This window comes from Pseudonaja textilis, chromosome 2, assembly GCF_049901715.1.
Source record: "Pseudonaja textilis isolate UNSWEBS1 chromosome 2, rPseTex1.2, whole genome shotgun sequence".
In the NCBI taxonomy this organism is placed as follows: Eukaryota; Metazoa; Chordata; class Lepidosauria; order Squamata; family Elapidae; genus Pseudonaja; species Pseudonaja textilis.
The window spans coordinates 216,931,049-216,956,912 of NC_141991.1; the positions used below are offsets into that span (position 1 = coordinate 216,931,049).

Here is a 25,864-nt window from a genome sequence, read left to right on the forward strand (position 1 = left end):
TTACTAACTCTTCATAGCTGTATTCTCTTTTACAGGGGACAATTATATTGATAGATTATATGCTTTTAAGTTGTTCTGACTTAGGAATGAGATAGTTAATTCATCTCCAAAGTGAACTGTCCCCAACCTGTCTCTTCAGAACTTTCAACAGTGCACTTATAGTCTTTATAATCAAGTTTGTACACCTGTTGCTGGTCGTCTTGCTTTCTCTTTTCTTCTACACTTCCCAATATTATTGATTTCTCAAGGGAGCAAAGTCTTCAGATAATGACTTCAAAATATAGAAATTTCAACCTGGTCATTTTTGCCTTATTTAATAATCTATTTGTTTTCTGGTTGTGCATGGTGTTCTCTGGCATCTTCTTTAACACCAATATTCAAAAGCATCAAATACCTTTTCTTTAGATCTAGATTTAGATTTATATCTACTGTCAAAGATTGAGGGGTTGTTATATTGTTCATTCCTGAAATTAAGTCAGTCTGAACTAATGCTGGTATTACATTTGTGTCTTCCAGTGGTAAAACTAAACAAGCAATATTCCATGATTTGACTAAGACTAATTACTTTACAGGGTGGTCTCATTGAAAAAAATAAAATAATTTTGTATTTCAGCATTATAAAATCTCATTTCATAATTAAAGTTCAATAACAACATAGGCTTCTACTTTTTTGTGTGTGTTTGGCCAAAATAATTTATCTCTACTGCATCTTATTTTGTATAAAATGGAAAGAAAAAATGTTTCCTTCTTAAGCATTTTTATAATTATAGTCTATTTTTCTTTCTTCCAAAGAGGATTTTTTGTCTTAATCAATGAATGCAATTATTTTCAGGACATTGAACCAATTATAATTGTCTTCACACTTCATATCATATTTTATTAAGAAAAGAGAATTTGAAGACTATAGACAGTTCCATAAAAGGAGAAAGTTTATCTAGTTATCCCAAAGCATCGATATTTTGGCTCATTGGGTAGTTATCTTTATTGCCTACTGATTCCTTTTGGTTTAAGCCAGTTGTTCTCTAAGGAGAGATTAAAAATCTTGTGACATTTATAGTGTTCTGATTTGTAAAGTTGGCACTTACTTCATTGTTTCAATGTATTATTAATTGACAGAGATATAAAAAAAATGTAAATTACAAGTTCTTCAGTACAATGGCAGCATATGGATAGATTTCTCTGGAATCATGTAGCAAATTCTTTTTTTCAAATGGAAATTCCTTTGTTGCAGACCTCCAGATTGTTGTGAAGAGAAAATAGTGTCACTCCAAAACTTTGCAGCATATAATATATTTCTGACGGGAGGTTTTTAAATGAATCTTTAGGTTGACAGTAATGATACAACTGTATTCCTTTTTCTTCAATTCATTTTGTTTAATTTTATATCCTTTTTGATTTGTTTAAAAAACATAACATATTTTCATTTGCTTTAACCAGGTGTGGGGCTTTTTTGTACAGACGCTAGCTCAGTAGGATTGCAGTAGAAAGTGAATGAACCAGTGAAGCTTGGAAAGGCCATGGCCCTTCTTCAGATGGTAGCGATAAGTTGAAAGACTCATTAATCAACAGCAAAGTCACAGGTGTGGTGGCTTTCCTACAAACTGCCAGCAGACTGTGAAAGTCATATCTACCACACAATGCTGTCAAAATGGGATTGCAAACACTTGTGCCTTTTTCTCTTTCAACTTGAAAAATGCTGTTGTTTAAGTAAGGGAAACAAGCATTTGCACTAATTTTTAAAAACTGGATCTATTTTTTATCTCTAAGGACTGCAGAAATAAAATGTGACTACATCGATTTATATGCACACTAGCTTTGCTATGTAACTAGTTATTTTTTTATAATCCTGAAAGGATCCAGTTGGCTTACAAAAATAATTTGTAATTATTAATTACAAGCTTCATTTATAAAGTTAATGAAAATTTAATGTTAGTTAAAATCTAAGTATCAGGAAATTAATTTCCATCCAAAGATTGGTTTTAATATAAGAACTGGTATTGAAAATGTTAGGAATGTGATATGCCAGCCATGTTAAAATGTTGTATATATAAGAACATTAAAAAAATCATAATTATAATTTTACCTCTTATTGAAGAGGAGAGGTTTTTGAAGGTCTAAGTAGCATATTTTTCTCTCCTAAAAACAGCCTGCTTTGTTTACTATAGCAAAAGATTTACTTTTTCATGCTCTTTGCTATATCAATGCTATTGTTATTAATATAGTGAGGAGTAAAATTGCCTTTTTCTGACCTCTATTATTTTATACTTCTTTTTGTTGTTCTTTAATTTAGTAATTGCAGCCTTTTAAGAAAATTCACAGTAAAATATAATGAGTATGTGTGTATTAATTGTTCTAATAAAGAACTTTTTAACCACCTATAAAGAACTAAATCTTTGTCAGTGTGGTTTTAATGAAATTAGCAGTAAAATGATATAATTACTTCTGAAATAATTGCATAGCTTATTCAATGCTACATTTGCTTTAAAAAATGAAGTCACTTCTATGCATAAAGCCAAATCTCAGTAAATGCTGTATTGAATTCAATAACTTCTTATTGTTAATGAAGTACAATGAATTCTTTTTGTATGCAGAGCAGCAGAATCTCCTTAATCAAATTTTCTTATCATCAGTCCCAGTTTAAATAGCTAATGTAATACTATTTCACCTGTGGTTTTATTTTCTTTTTTTATTTCCCACTGTCTTCTTTTTTGATCAAAATAAGATATAATTGAAGACAGTTCTTTTCTTATGACTTATTCTATATAAATACCCCAATTTTTACAGGTTACTTTATATTAGCATAAGAAACTAAAGCAAACAAAAGCATATGTAATTTTTTTCTTAATTTGTAAGTTTTGATTTCTTGTATATTGCTATAATAACTTTTTAAAGATCTCAGATCACTAGGGCACAATGAATGTAAAATGCCAGTATCAGTCAAAGCATATAAGATAGGCTTTCAGGCACCTATCAGATATTTCTGAATCTAAAATGCCAACAGTTGGGGATTCTAATTTGAACCTTCTGTTTTTGGATAGATGGATAGATAAATGGAGTGACAGAGTCTTATACTAATCCTTTTTTTTAAAATAAAATTTTATTGAGTTTTGACAAAACAAATAAAACATCTTATTTGAGTATAGCATGGTTCCGGGTTGTCACATTTCCATACAGACACAATTTCATATACATATTCATCTTATATATTCAACTTCATATCTTATTACTCTTTTTCCAACTTCTCACAATTTCTCCCTTTACTTCTCTTAATTTTCTTTTATAATTATCTCATATTCTTCTTATTTAATTGTACTTCTTTTACCTAAATTTCTATATCTTTTTATTCATTATACTTATACTTTCATCTGTCTTGTTTACAATTTCATTATGTTCTCTTCCAACCTTCTTAAAAAGCAAAATTCCCTCTGATTGCCAATCGTCTTATTAAGTCTTATTGTTATTATCATATAAAATTTCATTAAACATTAAATTTATGCATTCTAAAATTATAACATTCAAATTTCTAATATCTATTTTATATCATGTAATTCTCATCATTCAGACTCTGCTTGGTACTTCTTAAAAATATAAAAAGAAAAATTCTAAAAAACATAGTAAAAACAATATATATATATACATACATATACATATATATACATATACATATACATATACATATATAAACATTAGTGAACAAAATAGTGAACAAAATAGTTATTCAAATTCATTCTAGTACTGGTATGAGCCTTGTAAATCTTTTACGTTTCTTTTCAATCTTTATCAATCTTTGAGAACAGTTGAAGTGTTTCCCTCCCTTCTTCATTATTACTTAACAGTTAATAGCATACCATTGGATAATCATACAGTTTTATCTTATAAGTTATTAATAAGCAAAATAATTATTCAAATTCATTCTAATAACTGGTATAAATTTCCTTATAAATCTTTCACATTTCTTTTCAATATTTTATCAATCTTTAGAAACAATTACAATGTTTCCCTCTCCTTATTATTGCATTAATTATAAATAAACATACCATTGCATAACAATACAGTTTTATCTCATAGATGATTTACTTATTTCATTTCTAACTCATTACAGTATTCTACTGTCACAAACACTACCTTTTGTACCTTTGCAGAATCCTCACTTTTAACTTAATTTAGCCATTGTCTCTGTGTTTTCTAGTTGAGCAAATACCTTTAATCCTAGTACATTTCCCCTTTTTCTTTATTTCCTGTTTTTGTCCCTCATGAGTTTTTTCCCTTTCTATCTTCCCCCACTTTTGCTCATCCCTTTTTTTATACCCTTCTCTCTCTTATTTTTCCTTTCTGTGGTTAACTTTTTTGCTTCTCCTTACTGTTATACTTCCTTTTCAGACTATTTTTCTTTTTGGCTGTTCCCTTTAATCTCAAACTTTTAACTCCTTTCCCCCGTTTTCCCCTTATCACCACACTTTGCATTATTTGATCATTGAAAATGGTTTCTTCTTTGTCCCACCCTTCTTCTTGCTCTTGAAGCTTTCCCTTTTGCTTTTCATAGTTCAAGATCTCCATTTCAAGAAATTCAAATATGAAGCCAGAGGATCTTCCTCCCTTTTCTGCATCTTCTTTCTGTTTTTTTAAGACTCATCTTTAATTCCTCCAGGAGTGATGCCATTTTAAACACTTTTGAACAACCACCCAGTTGACTTTAAGTAAAAACAGAAAAAGAAAGAAAAGACCAATGCCAAAAAAACACCTTCTTTTTTTTATATCAACAGATGATCCCAGACTATTCCTTCTTGTTTCTTTCCTTTCCTTTTCCTTTCCGTGGGTTACTGTATCCTTTAATAAGGTTTCAGTTAAAATGTATCCTTGGGAGTCTTTTCAAAGTTTCGCTGTTAATCCTCTTTATTTTTCCAGTTGGCACTCCATTTTTCCAATATTCCAAGTTCCACCCTTTTGACTCCACTCTTCTCCTTTTTGGGGCTTTAAAATAACCAAAGAAAAAAATCTTTATTCTCGTTTGACACTTAAATTTCAGCTTAATGTTGCCTATTAGTGTCAAGGTAAATTAGTACAGATTTCTTTCCATATCATTTGTAATTGTCAATATAAAGGTTAAAAAAGGGTTTTTAACCTCCTTTTCTCTCTCCTTCGCCGCTTAAAAGTCTTCTTTCAGAAGTATCCCTGTAAGTACTTTTAGATTCAGGGTACCTTGCTTAGATGTTCTCTGTTGTTTAGCCCGGTCTGTCCTGCTTTCCTCTTTGTCTTCCTCCTGCACAATCTTATCCAGTCGGGTTCTTCTTTGAGATGGCCATTTCTGACCACTGCTGCAACCACCTTCAGGAAAGGGAGTTTAGACCAACCAAGGAGGAGAGATATGGCTCCCCTCCACTTGGTTATCAGTCTTCCCCCTCTTCCCCACCTCTATGGGGTGGCTTCAGCCCCAAATCCAAAGGATCAGGGTGCTCCAGCGGCGAGCACAGATTGAAACCGTGCACGATTGCAGATTTCGGTCTGTCACTGAAGAAACCCAAACCGGAAGTCCACAGAGTCTTATACTAATTGTTCAGTCCCAAGGGCTCTGAGCTCCTAAACCAAATGGCCCAATTAGGGAAGAGAAGGAATACTAGAAAGAAACACATTTGGGGTTTTGCTCTTCATGGAGTGGAATAAATAAATTACAAAGTAGCTACATATTTCTTCTGATTCTTCTTGTTTGAAACCTGATAAATAGCCTTGAACCCAGGTATTCATTGTACTGCTCTTATTTGATTTACTGCCCAAATAAATCCTTTTTCTAGAATTTGGCTATGGAACTGGATGCAACATTCATATAATTCTTTATTATTGTAGGAATGACCAGGCTGAGCCCGAGGGAGGGGTCAAATGTGTCACCAGTCATGAGTCCCTTCACACCCAAAACTGGTCTAAGTCCAGCCCACCTTGAATACCTTCTAATCTTATCTCCTACTAACTTTACTTGGCTGTTAGTAGGTCAGATTCTTGTAGAATTTGAATTATCTGGATCTCCTGGTTTTTTTTAGTGCTTGACATGCTTCCCGACGCTTAACATGTTAGAGCAAAATATATTTTATTCTGACATATATTCCTATTTCCATTATCACTATTATCACTATCACCATTAGTCAGCTGTAACAGGCAGCTTTATTTGGAACAGCTTATATCCTGTGATGATACCTTTAACACTATCACACAATATCTGCCTATCCCAAGATTTTGAGGAGGACTCAATAGATGGATAAAGATGCCAAATTCAGTCTAAACATGTAGCTGACTGTGTGACCAACGTAAATGCCTAATTTGGACTGAAGAAAAAACTTACAATACTATATTACTTCACTTGAGTCTTTCAAGAAGAGATTGGACTACCGTTTGTCAGAAATGGTGTAGGGTCTCCCGCTTGGGCGGGGGGGTTGGACTAGATGACCTACAAGGTCCCTTCCAACTCTGATTATCTGTTATCTGTTACCTTAAGATAGGCCAGGTCAGGAGACAGATTCTATAAAAGAAATGTTGAACTTTACTTCACTGATTAGTTATCTCAATATCGAGGCCATTCTGTTGCACAATTTTCAATGCAATCTTCAGAAGCAAGAACCTTGAAAAATAGATCCAAGATATTTTTATCTGTGCATATGTAATTTATTGTTCAAGAAGGGATTACATCTTTTGTATAAAGATTTAAGGTTCCCCTTGCACATATGTGCTAGTCATTTCCAACTCTAGGGGGTGGTGCTCATCTCCATTACAAACTGAAGAGCCAGCGCTGTCCAAAGAGGTCTCCGTGGTCATGTCTATACGCCAAAGGCGCACAGAACGCCGTTACCTTCCCACCAAAGTGGTCCCTATTTTTCTACTTGCATTTTTGCATACTTTGGAACTTCTAGGTTGGCAGAAGCTGGGACAAGTAACGGGAATTGACTCTGTTACGTGGTGCTAGGGATTCGAACAATTGAACTGCCGACCGGCAACAATTGACAAGCTCAGTGTCTTAGCCACTGAGCCACTGCATCCCTTACATCCTTTGTATAAAGCACACTAAATAGGTAAAGGAAATAATAATAAAACCAAAAAAGCTCAAATAGTTAAGATAAATACTAAATAATATTGCATAAAAATAAATGTCAAAAATTCATTTTTTTAATGGAGAATGTGAGAGAATCTAAGTGGGATTACGTGACAAGTTATGTTTTGCCTTTGCTACTCTCTACTACCCAGCTATTTAAGTTGAAAGAGTTGCAGTATCTAACAAAAACCACAACTAGCTGATTGAGATCAAATGCTAAACTATGCAGTAGTTTAAGATTAAATGAAGAAGACTCAAAGTTCATATATTTTCCCTTCCCAACTCATTTGATTATGGCTTATATGAACTTTCTAAAAAAAATGAAGTCTCTGAATTTGAATATATGTGGGCACCCTAATTCAAAGTGAAAGTTAGAACATGTAATTCCGCTTTCTGTTTGCATCAGAACAGAGAAGAGAAAAAGCTTGTACAGGATCTCAAGGCTTATCATATAATGTAATTAGATAAATTTAGCATGGTATCTGAAAAGAAGCAATGTTACATTCTGCATGATATAGAGACTGTTAAGGCCTGACTCTGTTCCAGGGTTAGGGTTAGGATGTATTGAGGGCCCCTATCAGTTTTTTTCTCTGGATGTTGTTTATGTAGTTTTGTTCAGTAAGTCAAGTTTCTTTAAATTATGTGATCTTTTAAATAATGTAAATTGCCTAGAATCTTTTATTATTAACAGGAATAGTTTGTATGTAACACCATTTTCTAGCCTAGTACCTTAACCATTGTGACAAACTGGCAGTGGTTAAGGTACCATACACCAAAAGACATATACATATCTTTAAACTATCCCACTATTTATTGATTGATTGATTGCTATTTGTCATTAGTATAATTTTGTTTTTATACCATTATATAATTTAAGTTAGTGTCTTAATATATTACCGATGGTAAACTCTGTGTATCAATGTACATATCTGTTTATGTATTGCTTGATATAGTTATTAAATTATATTGTTTACTATTCCATAGTAATGATAATTTAAATAAATGTTTTATTGAAAATCTAAATTATAATGTTTTTATTATTGTTTCCCTGAAATTTTTGTCTGTATGTATTTTTGATTTTTTTCCTTTTCCTTTATCTTTTTTATTTATTTCTAGAATAAATTTCCTTAATAATGTAGCAAGTTTTCTACAGTAATCAGATTCCTATTAAAATAAAAGCTACTCTTTTCAGCCATGTATAACTTGTTAAATAACAAAGTTACTATAAAGTTACTATAAAGTTGGTTTTAGTAACCCTAACCTTAACCCTAACCCATCTGAGATGTATGCCAGATATTTCTAAATAATACATACAGAAGATGCTCTTCCAGATCATAATTGTTGAATCTTAATTTAGTATTTTCACTCTTATTTTGTGTATGACATAATCTAACAGACACCTGTTCTTTGTACTACTCTGTAAGGGCTGGAAAAAACTGGCATGAATATTTAACTCATTGAAAAATTCTGTAGTTCTGTTCATTATCACTGAGTTTCCATGAGCAGGTAACAAAAGTGTTCAATCCTAGTTCTGTCCTGTCTAATGACTTATTGCTTTCTTGATATGAAATACTGGAAACATAGCTCGATGAGTTTTTGTTTTGTATTAAAAAAAACACAGCCTATATACTGGGTGCCATTAGACTCAATCCATTATCCACAATAAAATTTAATGTATTTGAAAATAGAATTTTAATAATTTTACAGTATGTTCTGTTATAACTTGGTATCCCTTTTGCTGAATGCAAGCATTCTTTTAAGGTTTAATTTTTTGTTAATATGTTCGACAGTGAAATAATATCCTCTTTTTAGATTTCTTTTGTATAAGTTACTGTAATCAGACAAATTAAATTATCTATGCTTAATATTTAAGTAGATAATTAAACCCAAAATTCTTAGATTCTTAGATTCTTAGAATATTTAATATACTCATAGAGCTTTTTTTCTATGTGTTAAAATAAATGTATTCTATCAGGCAAAATATATGAAAATTGGTAATAGTATGTGAATTTATACAAACATAATTATATTTAATGTCACTGAAACTTTATCTCAAATATTTTACTTTTCAAGTTTGTCTTTTTGGCTGAGCAGACATGTTCTTGAAACTCATGTCGTAGTTTTAAAAATGTCCTTCTATTTTTCAGAAGATTCTTAGCTGCTAGTGCATTTAACATTATCATTATTTTTCACTGTAAACATCATGTATTCTTAAGTTCCATTGGGAAAATGTTTTTTTCTATAGTTCTGTAAAATGACTATAAAAAAAGATCAGTTGTTCAAGTTGGCCGTATTTATTTATATTATGTTGGCATTTGGTCCAAAGAAGCAGTTCAAATTAAGCAATTATACTACTACATTTAAAGAAAGTAGAATGTGATATATAAAAGATATATGAAAATCTTAAGATTTTATGTCTGTTTATGTGTTATTCAAAAATTGTGTTATGTGTTATTCAAAAATTGTGTTATGTGTTATTCAAAAATTGTTAATAACAAAATGGTGCTGTAAGAAATTAAGACAATAATTTGAACACAAACGTTCATACACACATTTCATTTTCATTCTTTAGCATTTGCACTGGTTGTTTTGATTTATTTTTTATACTTTTAAATGTGTGGGATCATTTCACGAAGATCTTTTTTATATTTAAATGTGCAGGCTTTCTGTCCGGCAAGTGTCTCATTGTCGCAATGTCACTACATCTCAAGATCTGACCTTTGCACCATAAGGATTCATGATAGTCCATGTTTTTTACAAACTAGATTGCTTTTGTCCTCCCGCTAGGGGGTATCAAAGCCTTTTGGAGAGCAAATTTCAAGTACCGATTGATTTGTAAAAACAAAAGTAATTTTTTGCATATACTTTGCACCGCCAGATGTCGCAAAGGCTTCATTCATTAAATGTTTTTAATCCAAAATATGGCACTACTAATTTAGTATTTAAAGGGCCATAACAGGTCAGTAGATTGCCCTTCAAAGATTTGATTTACACATTTACAAATACATCAGCATGAGAAGATAACCACAAGTCTAACCTAGACGTTATTAGCATTAAATGACTGATACAACTATTTTAATTAATATAATCTTTTTAGTTGGAAAAGATTTACTATTTACTATTGTGACCCAATTTCTCCTATCTCTATCCAAGAGAGAAAAAAATCCTTTATAGGTTGAGGTATGACTAAAATATGTAACTTTTTAAAAAGAAAATCTAGAATAATGAGAATCAACCAAAATGTATTTATCTGAGTACTAGTTGGCATTTCAACTTCTAAAATGTGAAAACAAGAATTTGATCCTTTTTTAAGTAACAAAATGAGAAAGGCGGAAGAAATTGAAAGAAAACTGTGTTTTTCAACATGTCTTCATAATAAATGAGAGGCCTATCAAAAAAAATTGAACTAAACTATTATCTTTTAAAAGATTAATTAACATAAGTACATCATTTAGTTTATTGATCACATGCTATTTTTTTCTGTTCAGAATATCATACACTTTAAATTGCAAAATCTAATTTCATTAAGTTGTTTTTGGGGATGAGTTTAGTAGAAACTAAAGGAATGTCAAATAAAAAAATGACAAAAACCATATTCCACATAATCTGCAACAGATTTTGAAGAACTGGGATAATTTTGGATAATTAGATAATTTTATTCACAGATCAATGAATAATTTTGCTGTTCAATTTTGTTAATCAAAATTATTTGATTCTTGTTATTTATATCAATTTTATATGCACAAAGAGTTTCTGTCCAGTTATATTTAAGATTACATAACCAATTATCCTCTATTTTCCATCAATTCATCAAATTAGCCTAGGTATACAATAGAATAAAATTGTATTGCTAGTGTTCTCAGGGGATTTGCATGGATGAGTGCAAATCATGATTGTACTTCCCCACATTACATCTATGTATCTGTGCAGTAGATAACTATATAGGTATTTGCTATATAATAGGTAGATACTGGCAAGTTTATAAATGTTAACAATAACTTTTTAAAATTTATCTGCCATTGTCATTTCCCTTTTTTAAAAATATTTTTTTAAATGATTTCTACAGACATGCCTGATCTGAAATTTTCAATCTTTTGCAGCCAAGGAAAGCAGTATTTTTTTCACCAAAGATGTTAATATTTTATTATTTCCTTCTTGAATTTTGTTTACTATACTTAGGGAAATGGTATAAAGCCATTTTCAATTAAGTCATTATAATAATTGATTATGGTACATTTACATTCTTTATAATTACACAGCAGATAAATGATTATAATAATAACATAATAGACAATGAAATACATATACACTTATTTTTAAATAATATTAAAATATTTAGATGCACATTAAAATATTGCTTATTGCCATAGTAATTCTCAAGATTTTTAAAGGTTAAATCTAATGATGTTTCAGTAAATCTTGAAATATTTTATTCTAATTTTATGCCAATAACAATTCATATCAAACCACTTTATTTTGATGATGATCATGTCTTGCACCTAAATACACAAAATTCATTAGTATAAAATAATCCAAAATCTAATAATAATAATAATAATAAAAAGAGAAGTTTATTTTTACCAATCAAGAATCAGGCATGTTTTTCTGCTACAGGCCACTACACAGAATTTAGATACCTTTAAATAAATACACGTGCACACACATAAACACACATGTGTATTTATGATTAGTTGACAAGCAAAAAAGTAAAGAATGCACAATATCTTTTCAGCTAGGAGGGCATCTTCTATTCATTTGTTGATTCCCTGGGCAAAGTTCAAAGTGTAGTATCTGTTGTTATAATTTTGGCAAGAGTTCTCTATCATACCTTGTGTAATAGGAATATTTAAAAAACAGGCCATAGAATATAAATATCTGTGGCACTTCCTACTTGGCTTCTAACGAATTAATATATATATAGGTATATATTAGTATTTATTAAGCATCTTGCATTTACCACATCACATTCAAATCTAATATATATAAAAGGATATATTAGAATATTGGTTTATATACATAATTTATGATAGAAATTCAAAAAGTATAGAGAACATGCAAGTAAGGCTAAATATAATAAAGAGATACACAGAATTTCTAGACTATAAGTTAATGTTTTTGTTATTTTTTTATAATTTGTTTACACTTGTAGGTTATTGCTAAATAAATAATATACAAAATATATTTTGTTAACAAATGAAAATTTCTGGATTAGGCCCAGAGTTACATGAACCTGAATTCTCAGATGAATGTGGGAAAGTTGCAGTAATTTCAACCAATTATCTGTGTAACTACTTTGTCCTCCAAAATCTGCCCTCTGAGGTCAGTTGGGCCTCTACATCAGATAGAAGTGTCTGCAATTAGGGAGGGGTTGGAGGAAGAAGAAAGAACTGACCAAAATTATTCCCATTTCTTCCACTTAGTATTTTTGTTGCATCCAACTTCTGTTTGCAATTGGATCATGGTGAAGAAGATTTGGACCCTCAAATTACTTTTATATTTATGAGTACATTTATTTAAAAAGTATTGTTTATTTATAGCTCTTCCATATAGATTTGATTAGTTATCACTACATCTGGCTGAATACATATGAAAGGAAAACGGACATGCATAAGATTGGGTAATACAATGTTAGAACATTCGAAAAATGAATACTTTCTGAAAACCGTGTATGGTTCTACATTTTAAATCCTTCCATGTGTTTCTTTTAAAAGAGCATTCATTTATGTTACAAAAACACTGGACCATATTTGGATTTGGGTTCTGTATTTGTTCTATATTTAGACTCTTGACTCTCTCTCTCTCTTTCTCTCTTTCTCTCTCTCTCTCTCTCCTTACACATTCTGAAATTCATGATCTCTCATGATATGCTAGGGGAAAAATGAATCCATTTCAATAAATTAATAGGGATGAAAATCCCAGTCCATCCTTCTTTTCAGAGGTTCACATGCATTATAATGAAATGCATTAGGAGTTTTATTCACTTGAAATCCAAATGAGACCCATTTTGGCTCACACCCTTGACAATCTCTTTTATAAGCACTGCTGTCTCTTGTTCATGTGTGGGCCTAGTAAAAGGGTTTCTTTGTAAGATGCACAGAGACAATATAATGCCACGAAAGACGAAGATGTCAAAACACAAAGTTGGAGGCAATCTAACCAATACCTCCCAATTTTTGTCTTTGAAAACTCTCTTCATTAAAACTATTTAATTGTGAAGCTTATCTAGAAGTAGAGCTGCTGCTTAATATTTTCCAGTGTCATTCCTTGGACAGTCATTTGTAACTTTTTTATATACTTTCAATCTCCATTGTTTAGTAAATTGAATGCCTTATTAGCAGGATAGTACTAAATGACTTCTGTTTGAATTATTTGGGTGCAATGAGATACAAATGTTTCATACTTATCCCTTCTTTTTTCCCGCTTCAAAGCTGAAGAGCTTTATACAACATGCAAAAATTATGTATTATAAAATATATTTTAAATATATTCAGTATTTTTCAATTATCTGCTGCTCTTTCTGTTTTCAGTGAATTTATGTTGCCATCAATAATAATATGATTAAATATACAAACATGGATAATTTCCAATATGCCCAAATATAAATGCTATTCAGTTATACAGTTTTCCTAGAAATATTGCATTAAAATAAAACTTAATTGCTATTTAATATATTAATATATATTGAAATGAGCCATAGCTAATGTGCATGTTTAAAAATGATCATATATTTATGGACATATATGCTTTTGCAGTTTTTCAGAAAAAACAGTAGAACCCCTATGGTTTTATTAAATTACTATTATGAATATTAATTTGGTAAAATATGTTAGAAATAATATATGAAACACAGTGAATTTTTAGTGTAGACATAATGTCTAAGAATGAACAGAAGCAACTATGGCCTGTGCAGCAAGTAAACTTAGTAATTATTTGTGATAAGTAGTTTTTTTGAGTCAGTCCCATATGTATAAAAGCTCCAGGCCCAGCTATCTCATCTGCTGGCAAACAGATTTTCCAGGTGCTGAATATTAAATTTTAATATATTATTTAAATATTAAGAGAATCATAGCTTCAGTAATTTTATTCTACAATTGTACACAAAACATACCAGAAGTAATAGTTACCTAAGAAGGGTATATTTGCTTGAAATGGTTCACAACAATAAATATTTGATTTATTTTATTGTTTATGTAGCATTTCATGCATAATATATTAAAACATTATACAATTGTTTATTCATGCAATTCAAACTACTTTGTGAACAATTTTATGTGAACATAATGAATGAAGGCAGTACAGTTCCAAAATACGGTCAGAAATATGACTAATTCCAAAACTGCAGTTGCACCCTGTTGCCAACTTAATGTCAGCCATTGTTGATAGGCCTTTTTTGGAATCAAGAAATATTTGTAGGAGGACAAGGTTTAGTTATTCGTTCTTATTAAGGGGTATTATTTATTGACTTACTTATTAATTCGATGTATGTGGCTGCTAATCTCTTTCCAAAGGGGATATAACTTTATGTGCAAAGTTGCATATAATAAATTTGTACTCATTATTATTAAATAAGTATATATAATTACTCTTTGTATCTATATCCTACTAAAACTCTTGTGTCTCAAATGGAGTAACTTACAGAATATTGGGACGTATTACTCCCATGCGAATAAAGTTTGTAAGTTCTTGACATTTCCATGCTACAGTAATGCTGCTGCTGAGCACTGTGGCCATACTGCTGCAATCACATGATCCTCATTTACAACATTCCCTGACACAAATCAATAGGGAAGCTTGCAGGGACAAAGTCAGTGGAGATTAAATTACCACAGCTGATAGTGGGAGCACAAAGGCAAGTTTGGATTTGCAACTTCCTTCCTGGGAAGTTTACAGGAAGAAATTCAGTGACAAATCTTATAGGAAAAGTTATACATTCCTTGGGTAAATGTTTCACGCTCAAGCAATCTGTGTTCACAAATATATCCGAAAGATAATCCAACAGGCCATGGGTTGTCTAGAACTATTATGGTTCATAATATTTCTGTTATTGTTCATATGGATAATGAAGTTTGTTCATTGTATTCATAAAAATTGTATAACAATATCATAGATAGATCCTACTGGCTGAAATCCCGTTCTGTGTATAGTTTTTTGATATGGTTTCCAATCTGTAGAAGATTGGGAGATTCCTGGAACACTTTGGGTTAGTGCAATCATCTGCCTAAAAAAAGAGAATGGAAACTCTATTAATGTAGGTAGAAGTCGACTTATATAATACTTAATTTAATCTTTCATATTCAATACTAATATGAAAAAAGCAGTTGAAAAAAACTGGATGACAGTTTATCTGCAGTATTATTTCATTTTTTTATGACTGAACAACTTTCCTCAAACTATAATTTTATTTTGCGAAAACATTTATTTTAAAATAATATATATGTACTAAAAGCAATACTCATTTAAAAAAACACTTTGAAGTGGTTGTTGCAATCTTTCAATAACCTGCTACATATATTATTTACATAGCCTCTGAAATGTAACATTAGTTCTAATCTGTGCCGCCACTTTAAAATAGTGGAATAAACTATTTTTTAGGATGAAAAACAAAATATTTAACAAGATCATTATATTAATTTATTGGTTTCAGAAAAATTACTAGCTCTGGACTCTGTTTTTAAACCTTGTGAATATTGGTTTACAAGCTTCCACTTTAATATACATCAATAAGAAATAATATTTACACATTTACACAATTAGCAACATTTTCTTCTATTTCTAGCAAAACAAGGATCTATTTCCATTCTTAACCTACATCTACTTACAAATGAGCCAAACATTATTTTAAAAATAGCAACATGTTTGAAACAGTTGCCTACTACTATTCAAAGCGCTTAGCATTTTGTGGAAAAGCTGTTTAAAAATATTTTCACTGATATTAGGAATATTGGAGATATTGTTGTCCTTTGAAAACTGAAAAACTGTAAGGCCCCATGATGAATTGTTGGTAGAGACTACATCAGCAATTATGTGAAACCCTAAAAGCCAGAAAAAAGAGCTTCTGTTAGGTTCCATGTTGTGGGAATCTGTATAAAACATCATTATTGGAGACATGGATCTGCCAAGGGCTGAGGTGTTTTTTTTTCTTTAAAGAGTCAACAGTTACTTGAAGAATATTAATACTTTAACTTAAAGGGAATAGTTTTATTTTAAATAGCAGCATGTTTTTTCTTATAAATGATAAATAGACATGATTCTCTATACTCTTTTATTCTATATTGCCCTGGATAAAACCACAATAGTGTTTTTAATGCATTAAAATATGATTTCTTACAATAATAGTGGATATCCAAAATTTATTTATTTATTTATTTAAATGTGTTATGGCTGCGCAGTTCTGCAACTTTGGGTGGCTTACAAAATGTAAATTATATGCACCTTAATTTCACATTTTTAATTAGGAAAAATAGTTTGCTCAGTACATATTATAGATCCTAAATAAAACTTTGCAAATTTGTTACATCTGAGATTTAGTTGGTTGTACTGTCAACTGTTAAGCCCAAGTCCAGTATTTGTCTTTTTCCACCAAAAATAGTGCAGCCCCCTTAGGCATTCTTTTGGCAGTGTGGAAATACTTCTTTATGTGGGATTATTGGTTTTACATCACTTTCCCCAGGGATGGGATTCTACCTGGTCAGTCTGGCTCTGTTATGATTCTGCACAGTTCAGAGAACCGGCAAATCGCTCCACTGGCTGGCCCCACCCCGCCCACTCACTCCTTATGTGGCATGCGCACCATTCAACTTGCCTGCCTTTGGTGAGTTGCTATTTTTCATATTTTTTCCCCTCACCATCAGCTGTTCTGCTGTGCCCAGATGTAGATTAGCTAGAAAGCTGGAAATTGTTGGATTTCTTGCTTTCTAGCTAGTCTAAAAGCAGAGCTGAACCTTTCTTAGGACTGAAACTTCTATTTTTCAATGCAGACTCAGGCAATAGATTGCAGAATGGTAGATCTCTGAGTGAATCTGTGATTCTGTGAGCAACTCAATCTGCCTGCCTGCTTTGCCTGATTTTGGGTAAAAGTTTTTAATTAAAAAAAAATCATTATTTACATACATGGTGTGTTGTGAGTTAATTTTGTGAGTTTACTTGCAAGCAAATTTTATATGACAGACTCAGGCAATAGATTGCAGAAAGATAGTTCCCTGAGTGAATCTGTGATTCTGTGAGCAACTCAATCTGCCATACTGCTTTGCCTGATTTTGGGTAAAAGTTACCCTTTTTTTATAAACAATTCAATATTTACATAAATATTTACAATATTTACATACAAGCCATGCCCAGCCAGTCATGTGACCACCAAGCCACACCCATCAGCAAGCCACATCCAGTCAGTCACGTGACCACTAAGCCACACCCACAAATTAGGGCAGGCCCACAGAACCAGTTGTTAAGAATCTTGAATCCCACTCCTGACTTTCCCTGACTGTTACTAGAAGTGAAATATGAGCCCAATAATTGTGGTTTATTCAATAACCATGGTTATACTGGGCTATGGTCTGGTATGATGGTTCAATCTGGACAGTGATATTTTGCTAAGTCATAAGTTTTCTTTTACAAATGAAGATGTTCCAGTTCATTTTAAATTCACGAGCATAATAAATGTAACATATGCTTATAATCATGGTGATGTTAATGTTAGCTCATAATATTTTAAAGATATTATGGCCTATAGAGGAGGCTTTTTACAGTTTAGTATCATCTATAGTATATAAATTGGTTCTTGTCCTCTAGGTCTTAGAATTGTTCTCCTATAAAATGGGATTTTCTAGAATTTACATTACTACCAAGCGGATGTCCAATACCAAAACTACTTCAGAAACATGGGAGGATTTGTCATTATATTTATTTTGCAGTGATGCTTCAAATACTGGGGAGAGCTCAAATTATATTTATTTCTTAAACTAACATTACCTCATTGAAATTGATTTGCAAAACCATATAGTCCCAGCAACATGGGAAGGAGCTATGCTGTAACACTTTGCTCATCTTGTGGTACTTTCACATTATATTATAAAAAAGGGTGATTTATTATATTACTTGACATATATCTGTAATACCATACTTTTCAAAAACTGATAAATATGGAAGACATTATGTAATACTAGTTGTACTATGATATCTGCTTTTTTGTGACTGACATTAAATTATGGAAGTTTTGAATGTTAACATTGTTTGCAACATTGAATTCAACAAAAATGACCACAGAAGACTGAACAAATCTAATTGAAGGTAGCATAAAAGACGCTATCTATTTGTAATAGGTCTCATTGTAGCATAATTATATGCTACAGAAGCAACTCTACTTTCTTTCCTGCCATATATTAGTATATAATATTTTAAAAATCAAGAATCTCATTTCCAGGGACAATAATGGTAGTGTGGAATACTAAGATACAAATCATAGCTATCACTCCTATTAGCTAAGCTATTTTGTTTTTCAGGTTCTTTTTACATTCAAAATGAATTTAGGAATTAAAATCCTGTACTTCAAAGATTGTAGAGGCCTACAAAACATATGTTCAACACCTATCGTTTTCCATGCTCAGCAATTAAAAAATGGCTTTGGGCTTTTTTACCCTCAGAGGATTGCCAACTGCTATGCCTTTCAACATTTGTAAAATGATTTCTTCATTTGCTGAAATATGAAATTAACGAATATAAGAGTGGTTTGAAAAACCTTGGAAAAAGTTTATTTCCAAAGGTTCTGGTTTTCTGATCTGTTATTTTTCAGATCCTAAAGACAAAAGTAATAAGTCCTTTGTTATGGATAACAAAGAGACTATTCCTTTTTAGTATTTGTATGTTATCATGCCAGGCTTAGGAAGTTAGCTTAATTTATTATTTAAAACACTGGTGGGATTTCTAATTGCATTCATCATTAGATATGACATGTTTAGAACCAAGAACCATATCCAGTGAGAATTTTTCAGATTGAATTTTGAAACAAAAATATTTTTCAAGAGATCCCTAGCTCTTCCTTGTTACTATGACAACAGTTCTATTTGTGTGAGAGCTCAGTCCATGGCCAATGAGAGAGCAAGCAGCATCAACTAAACATACGAATACATCAAAGACAAATTCATATACTCAATCTGATCAGCTCAATTAATGTAAGAACAGAAGCTGAAGGGGGTTAAAAGAGGGCAGCCATTCATGATAGACAGAGCTTCTTTTTGCAGAATATCTACATTGGCCTTTGGGGGGAGGAATTTAGCGCACTGTCAAAAACATTATCAGAAAGGAAAGTACTAGGCCTCCTACACCTAACAGATATGAAGCTGTCAGACAAAGAATAGCACTATTCATTAAATGACACTTATTTTCTCCCACTTTACAAGAATACAGCGAACAAAACAAGCAGGGGAGCAGCTGAGAAAGACACTTTTTTCTTTTCCTAGTGATGACAGACATGCAGCAATTATGGTGATAACTAAGGAATACTAAGCAAGAAGCCAGCTTCCATTCGGTTTATCACCTCAAATTTTATGTTACTAAATTTGCATGCAACTCTTGTTTTTTTATTATCTACGTCTGGGGAAAAATTAGATCCTTTTGTTTTTAACATGGCATTTTAAGTTTTGGTGAAGAGTTCCTCAGAACTATAGATTTGCTATTACTTTTACTTTTAAATGGTGATATCAGGCCTGAAATACTTTTTGAAGTGAGGTATTTTCAACACAATAAAAATGCTCTTCTCAATGGCAGATGGAGGAAAGAGGAGGAAATAGCATTAGAATAATGGCAGGTATTGTGTTAAATTTCAGCTACTCATAATGTAAAGGAAATATAGTGAAGGTCTGATTAATTGCTATGGTATGGGTGTACAAAAAAATTAAAATACATGTGTGGTTGACTTTAATATATTCATTTCACCTATCTAGAAAAAAGTAAGTAATAGAAGGTGCCAACCTTCTATAGTTTGTAATAGGTGGAAGGAAAAAGGAGTTCCCTCTGAATTGATAAGTTTCATGAACCTTATGTTCAAACCAAAATAGTTTGATTCCAGATGTATTATCAATAGGCTGCTACTTATATCTGCATGATCTTGGACTGATTGAATCAAACCCTGTAGCCAAGTGCTCTATAATGTGCTGTCAGGAAAACCTGACAATTGTAATGAAAGAGCAATAAATGTGGGATAGAAGTAATGTTAGGATCCAGCTAGACTGTATGAAAACTGATAGCTGGGATATTGGCTCTTATGTACTCACGTATACTAATCCCTTTGAGAATTTTTTTTGAATGAATTAAAATCGTCCCCTGATTCAACAAAGAAGTAGGGAGAAAATCATTTAGTGAACCTGTGGATTTTGCCCCAAATACTGTACTAAGCAAACACATACAAGCTTGCAATTCTGGCCATATGTAACATCCCATAAAATTTTCCAAGTTGACACTTGGAAACATAGTGTGTGTATGTATCTGCATGTGTGTATGTATATATAGTATGTTTTGAAAAATGGTGAAGTTACTATCTTTGACCGAATTACTTAGAGAACTATTGAATAAAGATATTTGGACTTCTCATATACTGCTTTTGATCATTGATAGGCAAAACAAACCTATGAGCCTGCTTTTATCTCTAAGCTAGAACTTGCCTAAGTGATTAATCAGGATCTTAGTATGTTAAGACTAGTAGAAAAGATAATTATAGTGATAGTTACTTACACTGCATGGTTGTAAATTCTGTTGGTATTCCCACTCATATTGCCAATCTGAAATAAATAGCATAGAAAGCAACAGTCAATATGTGGCAGTGATTTTTAAAAAAGAACAGTAATATTCTAAAAACATGCCTTGTCACAGGTGCTGTGCTTAACTCTTAATAGACAACTGGATACAAGCTACTGAATATCCAAAGTTAAATTTGAATTCTCTGGCATCCCAGACAGAGCTAGACGTAAGGGGTAAATAAATCCTTTTGACAGAGATACAGTCAGGATAGAAGGGAAAGGATGTCATTCCTATCACAACAGTCAGTCAGTGTCATGGTATAAGTGGCCTGTGCATAACATCCATAAGCAATAGGTCTCTAAGAAATGAACCTGAATCTGACTGAAGTACAAAAACACATATAAAGCCAAAACAAGAGTCTCATTCTACTAGTTTGTCTAACTGCCTAGATTTAAAATATAAAGAAATAAATATTCATTCTGCTTATGGTGTTTTATTTTATTGGTTTTATGATATTTTATGAGTTTTACCTTGTATATAGTCTGGATCCTTAGGACACAGGTGGAATATACATAAATATAAATAAATAAATGGATGGATAGATGAATATGGAATCAAACCTCACTGAAAAACACATGAGACTGCAGCTTTGATTCTTAATTAGAGCTTCCAAGTCAAACTTGCACTCCTAAGACTAATTGGAGTGACAGGCAGATAGATAGACCAGTGGTGTTATCCATTTAATAATACTCTGTATTAAGTGGTAGGTATTATTTGTGGTAGGAATGATTTGGAAAACCCAAGTTTAAATGTCATCATGAATTTCACTGGATGACCATGTGCACATTACTATACCTTGGAAGAACCAACTTATAGACTTGTTGTGAAGAAAAATGACAGAAGAGTTACATCACACTGAACTGGTCACAAGAAAATCAGGCCAATACTTATAAATAACTATTGCTTTATAGTTTGAAGTTATTTCCCATTACGCACCCCATCATAAGAATAAGAATTAGGAGGTAGGTCTTTTATGCTAATGTAAAAAAAAGACAAGTAAAAATGTTTCTTTTATTGAGCAGCATCAGTAATCAAAAGTCTGTGTCTTGAACTGACAAGTCTTCCCTATCAATTACTATCCATCGAGCATTTTAAAAGTCATAGTAGCTTTAGAAAGGAAATTATTATATTCTTTTAAAAAGTATCTACTGCTGCAAATCAGAAGTTATAAACCCAAATAACCTTGTTCTAAGAGTAGAAGACAGTAAAATTCATCTTATTTCAAATATTCCTATATTGTTTTTCATTTATATAAATATAAAATTGTTATCTATAGTTTTAGGGGATAAAATTAGTTTGCTATTGTATATTGTATATGCAGTGAAGTGACATAAACCTATTGCACACTGGAGGTCACCCTTGTTACTTAGTCTACATTTTTGCAAGATAAAGAGATTGTATTTTATATGTGCATTGGTGAAATATCAGGCAAATGCCTGTTATAGGGAGTTGAATGTTACAATCACCTAATCAGTAGAGAACGCTGAGAGAAATGTCTATAATTTACATTCAGTGATGATGAAAATAGCAAGTTCTTATATTATTAAAATATTAATATTGACTGCTGATTGAAAGATACTGAATTATTTGTGAATATTACATGATCTGCAATTTATCCTGTTACTGAGCAGAAATTATTTAATGCGGAAATATTTTGTGCTATGCATGGTAATATCACATGCAAGAAGCTTTCAGCTGGGGCTTTTAATGAGCAGTTGCTAGGCCTTCTCATGTAATTCTAGATGACATCAGAAACAAATTGTAATCCTCTTGCATTTTCTGCCTGTTTTCTCATTCAGTGAAGGAATAAAATAATATACCAATAGCTTTATTGGAAATGAAGGTAGCAAAATATATATTTCAGAACCTGCAAAAGAATTAATGCTATTTATCAATGATGTATTTGGGATTCCCTTTTTTATTACTAAATATGACATTGCAAATCCTTCCTCTTAATCTATTGGCATTCATTGTTAATTAATTGCATTAGACCCCATCAATTTACAAACCTCAGTAATGAATAGAATAATTGAAAACAAAATACTTTTTTAAAGAGTTTACATGTATAGATTCTGGATTTAACCTTTTAAATTTGTTATTCCTTCCAAAAAGTGTCCCTAACTGAGCTGCTTCCAGGAAACATCCACGTTCTATCTATTTCTCAGAAATAAGATTTAAAGGTGATATATTGAAAAGTACAATCTTACATTAGTCAAGAGCCAAGTCATTGCATTTTATCTCATTTGTAGTTTAATTGTATTTGACAAAATTATACTTTCAATATTTAAATATTAATTAAATATTGACATTATAATTATTTTAATAACTTAGAATTTACATATATAGATATTTAAATATTATTTAAAACCTAATTAGAGCTGTATTGTTTATATTATTTGGGTTATATTGTTTAGAACTTATTTTACCATCTATTTTGTTCATTTCAATTTACTTGTAGTTTCCAATATGTTGTTTAGTGAGATGATTTATTCAAATAATCATATCATATTTAATAAAGAACAATCCAAGGCAAACAGAGCAAATATCTTTATCCATAAGCAACCAAATGAGAAATGGATTTTTATTCAGTCAAATCTTTTTAGTCAATGAAACTGCACTTTCATGCATACTGCACACAAGTGATAATTAATATAGTCTAATTCAGGACATGATACTTGAATTGATGTACTGTCATTGATACCCCATGTTAAAATCAAACCTTGACAGGAGTTTAATACCCTGGAACAGGTCATCATATGATAATACTTCTTTTGCTTTTCAGTATTTGTCTTCAGTCAAGCAAAGTATTACAAGATAGGTTAAAAAAAAAGAAATAATTACAAATGAAGTATGACGCAGGCTGTGAATAGAACATATGTTAGGCTAGGCAGAGGCATCAGTGAATTATATCATTTTGTGATGAAGCAGCACTGAGGCTGAACGGACCTATTTCAGACCTTGATGTATTTTATCTCTACTGTATTTGGACTGTCATCTTTAGAGAAAGACTTTGTGTAATTGAGAGTCAGCTCTAATCTTCATGACTCAAGCATGAAGCATAGACTAGATGAAAGTATTATGGAAGAAAGAGAAGCATCTAATAATGTATAAATGAGTTATAACCTGTTAAACCACAGACTTTCAGTGAAGTAATGTACAAAATATAGTTTCCAAAGACATTAATTTCAAATGTGATACATGTAACTCTTTAAAATTATATCAATTACAAATTTATTTGGATGTGTTAAAATAATTTTTATATACATCTTTAGAAATACTTTTGCCTGAATTTCAAAACATGAACTGCATTACTTTGATGATCAGTCATTCTAGAAGCTTTTAGATTGTCATATTGACTTAAAAATATTTGATGAAAATAACAAGATTACAGTTTTAAAGCTTGCTGCTATTATTATTATTATATAAGCACCAGTGTAAAATTATATCTGCCAGTTCTTTAGCGGGTGTTGACCTTCATATGCCTTAAGTTCTTCCCAAGAATTAGAATTTAGGAATGTATGGTAGCAATATATGTGCAGATCCAAGTAGTGTGGTTTTATGTGATTGACAGATGGAAATTTTGTCAATGCACAGATTTTCTCAGTGCTTATGCCCAATATTTTTTGGTATAACACCCAGGTTCACTGGGATCACTATGACTGGTTTATGCCATTATCTTTCAAATTTGATTTTCAGAAATCCATTCTTTCTGGTCTTCTCCAATTTTTTGTATTCCATTTTACTGTCCCCTGATAGTTGCATATCAATTATTCAGACTTTCTTCTTTTCAACCACAGTTAAATCTGGTGGCTTATGAACTTTATCATTTTGTATTTGGAAATGCCACATTATCTTAATTTTGTAACAATATTTTTTATTTTTATTTTGGTTCATCATACAGTAGATATTTTGACAGGATTTGGCATTTTTATTCACTTATCAAGTACTTCCCAAGAACCTGGGATAGGTAGGCATTGTTTATAATTGTATTTAAATTATTATTATAGGATGTAAGCTGTTCCAAATAAAACTGCTTTTTGCAATTGACTGATGGTGAATTGTCAATGCTGACGGTGTTCAAATGGTGCTCCAGATGTTTTGGGTTTGCATCCAAGCACCTATTACTATTGGTACTATCTTTGCTTCTTTTTTTTGCCCCAGTTCTACTTCTATTTGCAGTTCTTTGTATTCTGTGGTTGTCTTCAATTCTTTCTCTTTTGCTGTCTCCAGGTTTTGCAATGTCCATTATCCAGACCTTTTTTAAAATCTTTCTTATGAACATTTGTTAAGTTTGAGGCATTATGTAGCAGGCACTCGTTTGTCTGAACTCCAAAGTCCGAAAACACTTTAGCTTTTTCATTTTTTTTTACTTCGTCTATCTTGTGGTCCTGTCAGTTCTAGCTTGCAGGTAAATGGTATTCCTTGCAAATATTCTAGTGCGCTGTTGTTGCTACTTTGTCATGCCATTGCTTGTTGTCAGTGATCTTCTTGCAGCAACTTATTAGATGGGCAGCTGCCATTTCTTTGTAAAGACACATTCAGTGTCTATTGTTATTTTCTCAATTCTGACTTTAGGGAATAACCAATATAGGGATACTATGACTGGCTTATTCTCATTCAGCTGGCACACTAGCTGTTGCTGGAAGAAGCACTTCTTGGAAGTAGATAGTGATACTTCTAAAATCACTCCCCAATGTTCATTTGTTCTTTCAGAGGAGGTGCAGTCTCATTCAAAGCAGTTAACATCCATCCAGTGGTCTAGAAGAATAATTCTAAAAAATTATTGAGAAATCATGGACAATGAGGTTGCCTTGAGAAAACATTTGAGAAAATATTTCATCAATCCTTTATGCAGTCCTAAACCCAGATTGGAAATTTTTTTTTTTTACAATAGCATCTATAACTGTTCTACTCCTGAACAATTATCTAAAATGGTATATTAATTCATTGGTTAAGGTCAAGTGTATATTTATTGAGGAGCAACTGCAGAATATGTAT

At 31.6% G+C, this 25,864-nt stretch overlaps 1 protein-coding gene across 3 annotated transcripts in view; it reads left to right on the plus strand.

The window, feature by feature from the left end:
• KIAA0825 (KIAA0825 ortholog) overlaps window positions 1-25,864 on the plus strand; it is a 169,093-nt gene that overhangs the window by 86,613 nt on the left and 56,616 nt on the right. The window contains exon 20 of one of the 3 annotated variants that reach the window (XM_087927041.1): window positions 16,746-16,906. The exons of 1 other annotated variant lie outside the window; for it this stretch is intronic. In XM_087927041.1, coding sequence (XP_087783167.1) covers window positions 16,746-16,890 — 145 coding nt within the window. In that variant the 3' untranslated portion in view covers window positions 16,891-16,906. Of the gene's footprint in view, window positions 1-1,437; window positions 1,751-16,745; window positions 16,907-25,864 lie in introns of those variants that run through there. One more of the 3 variants, XM_087927042.1, reaches the window with a different exon arrangement.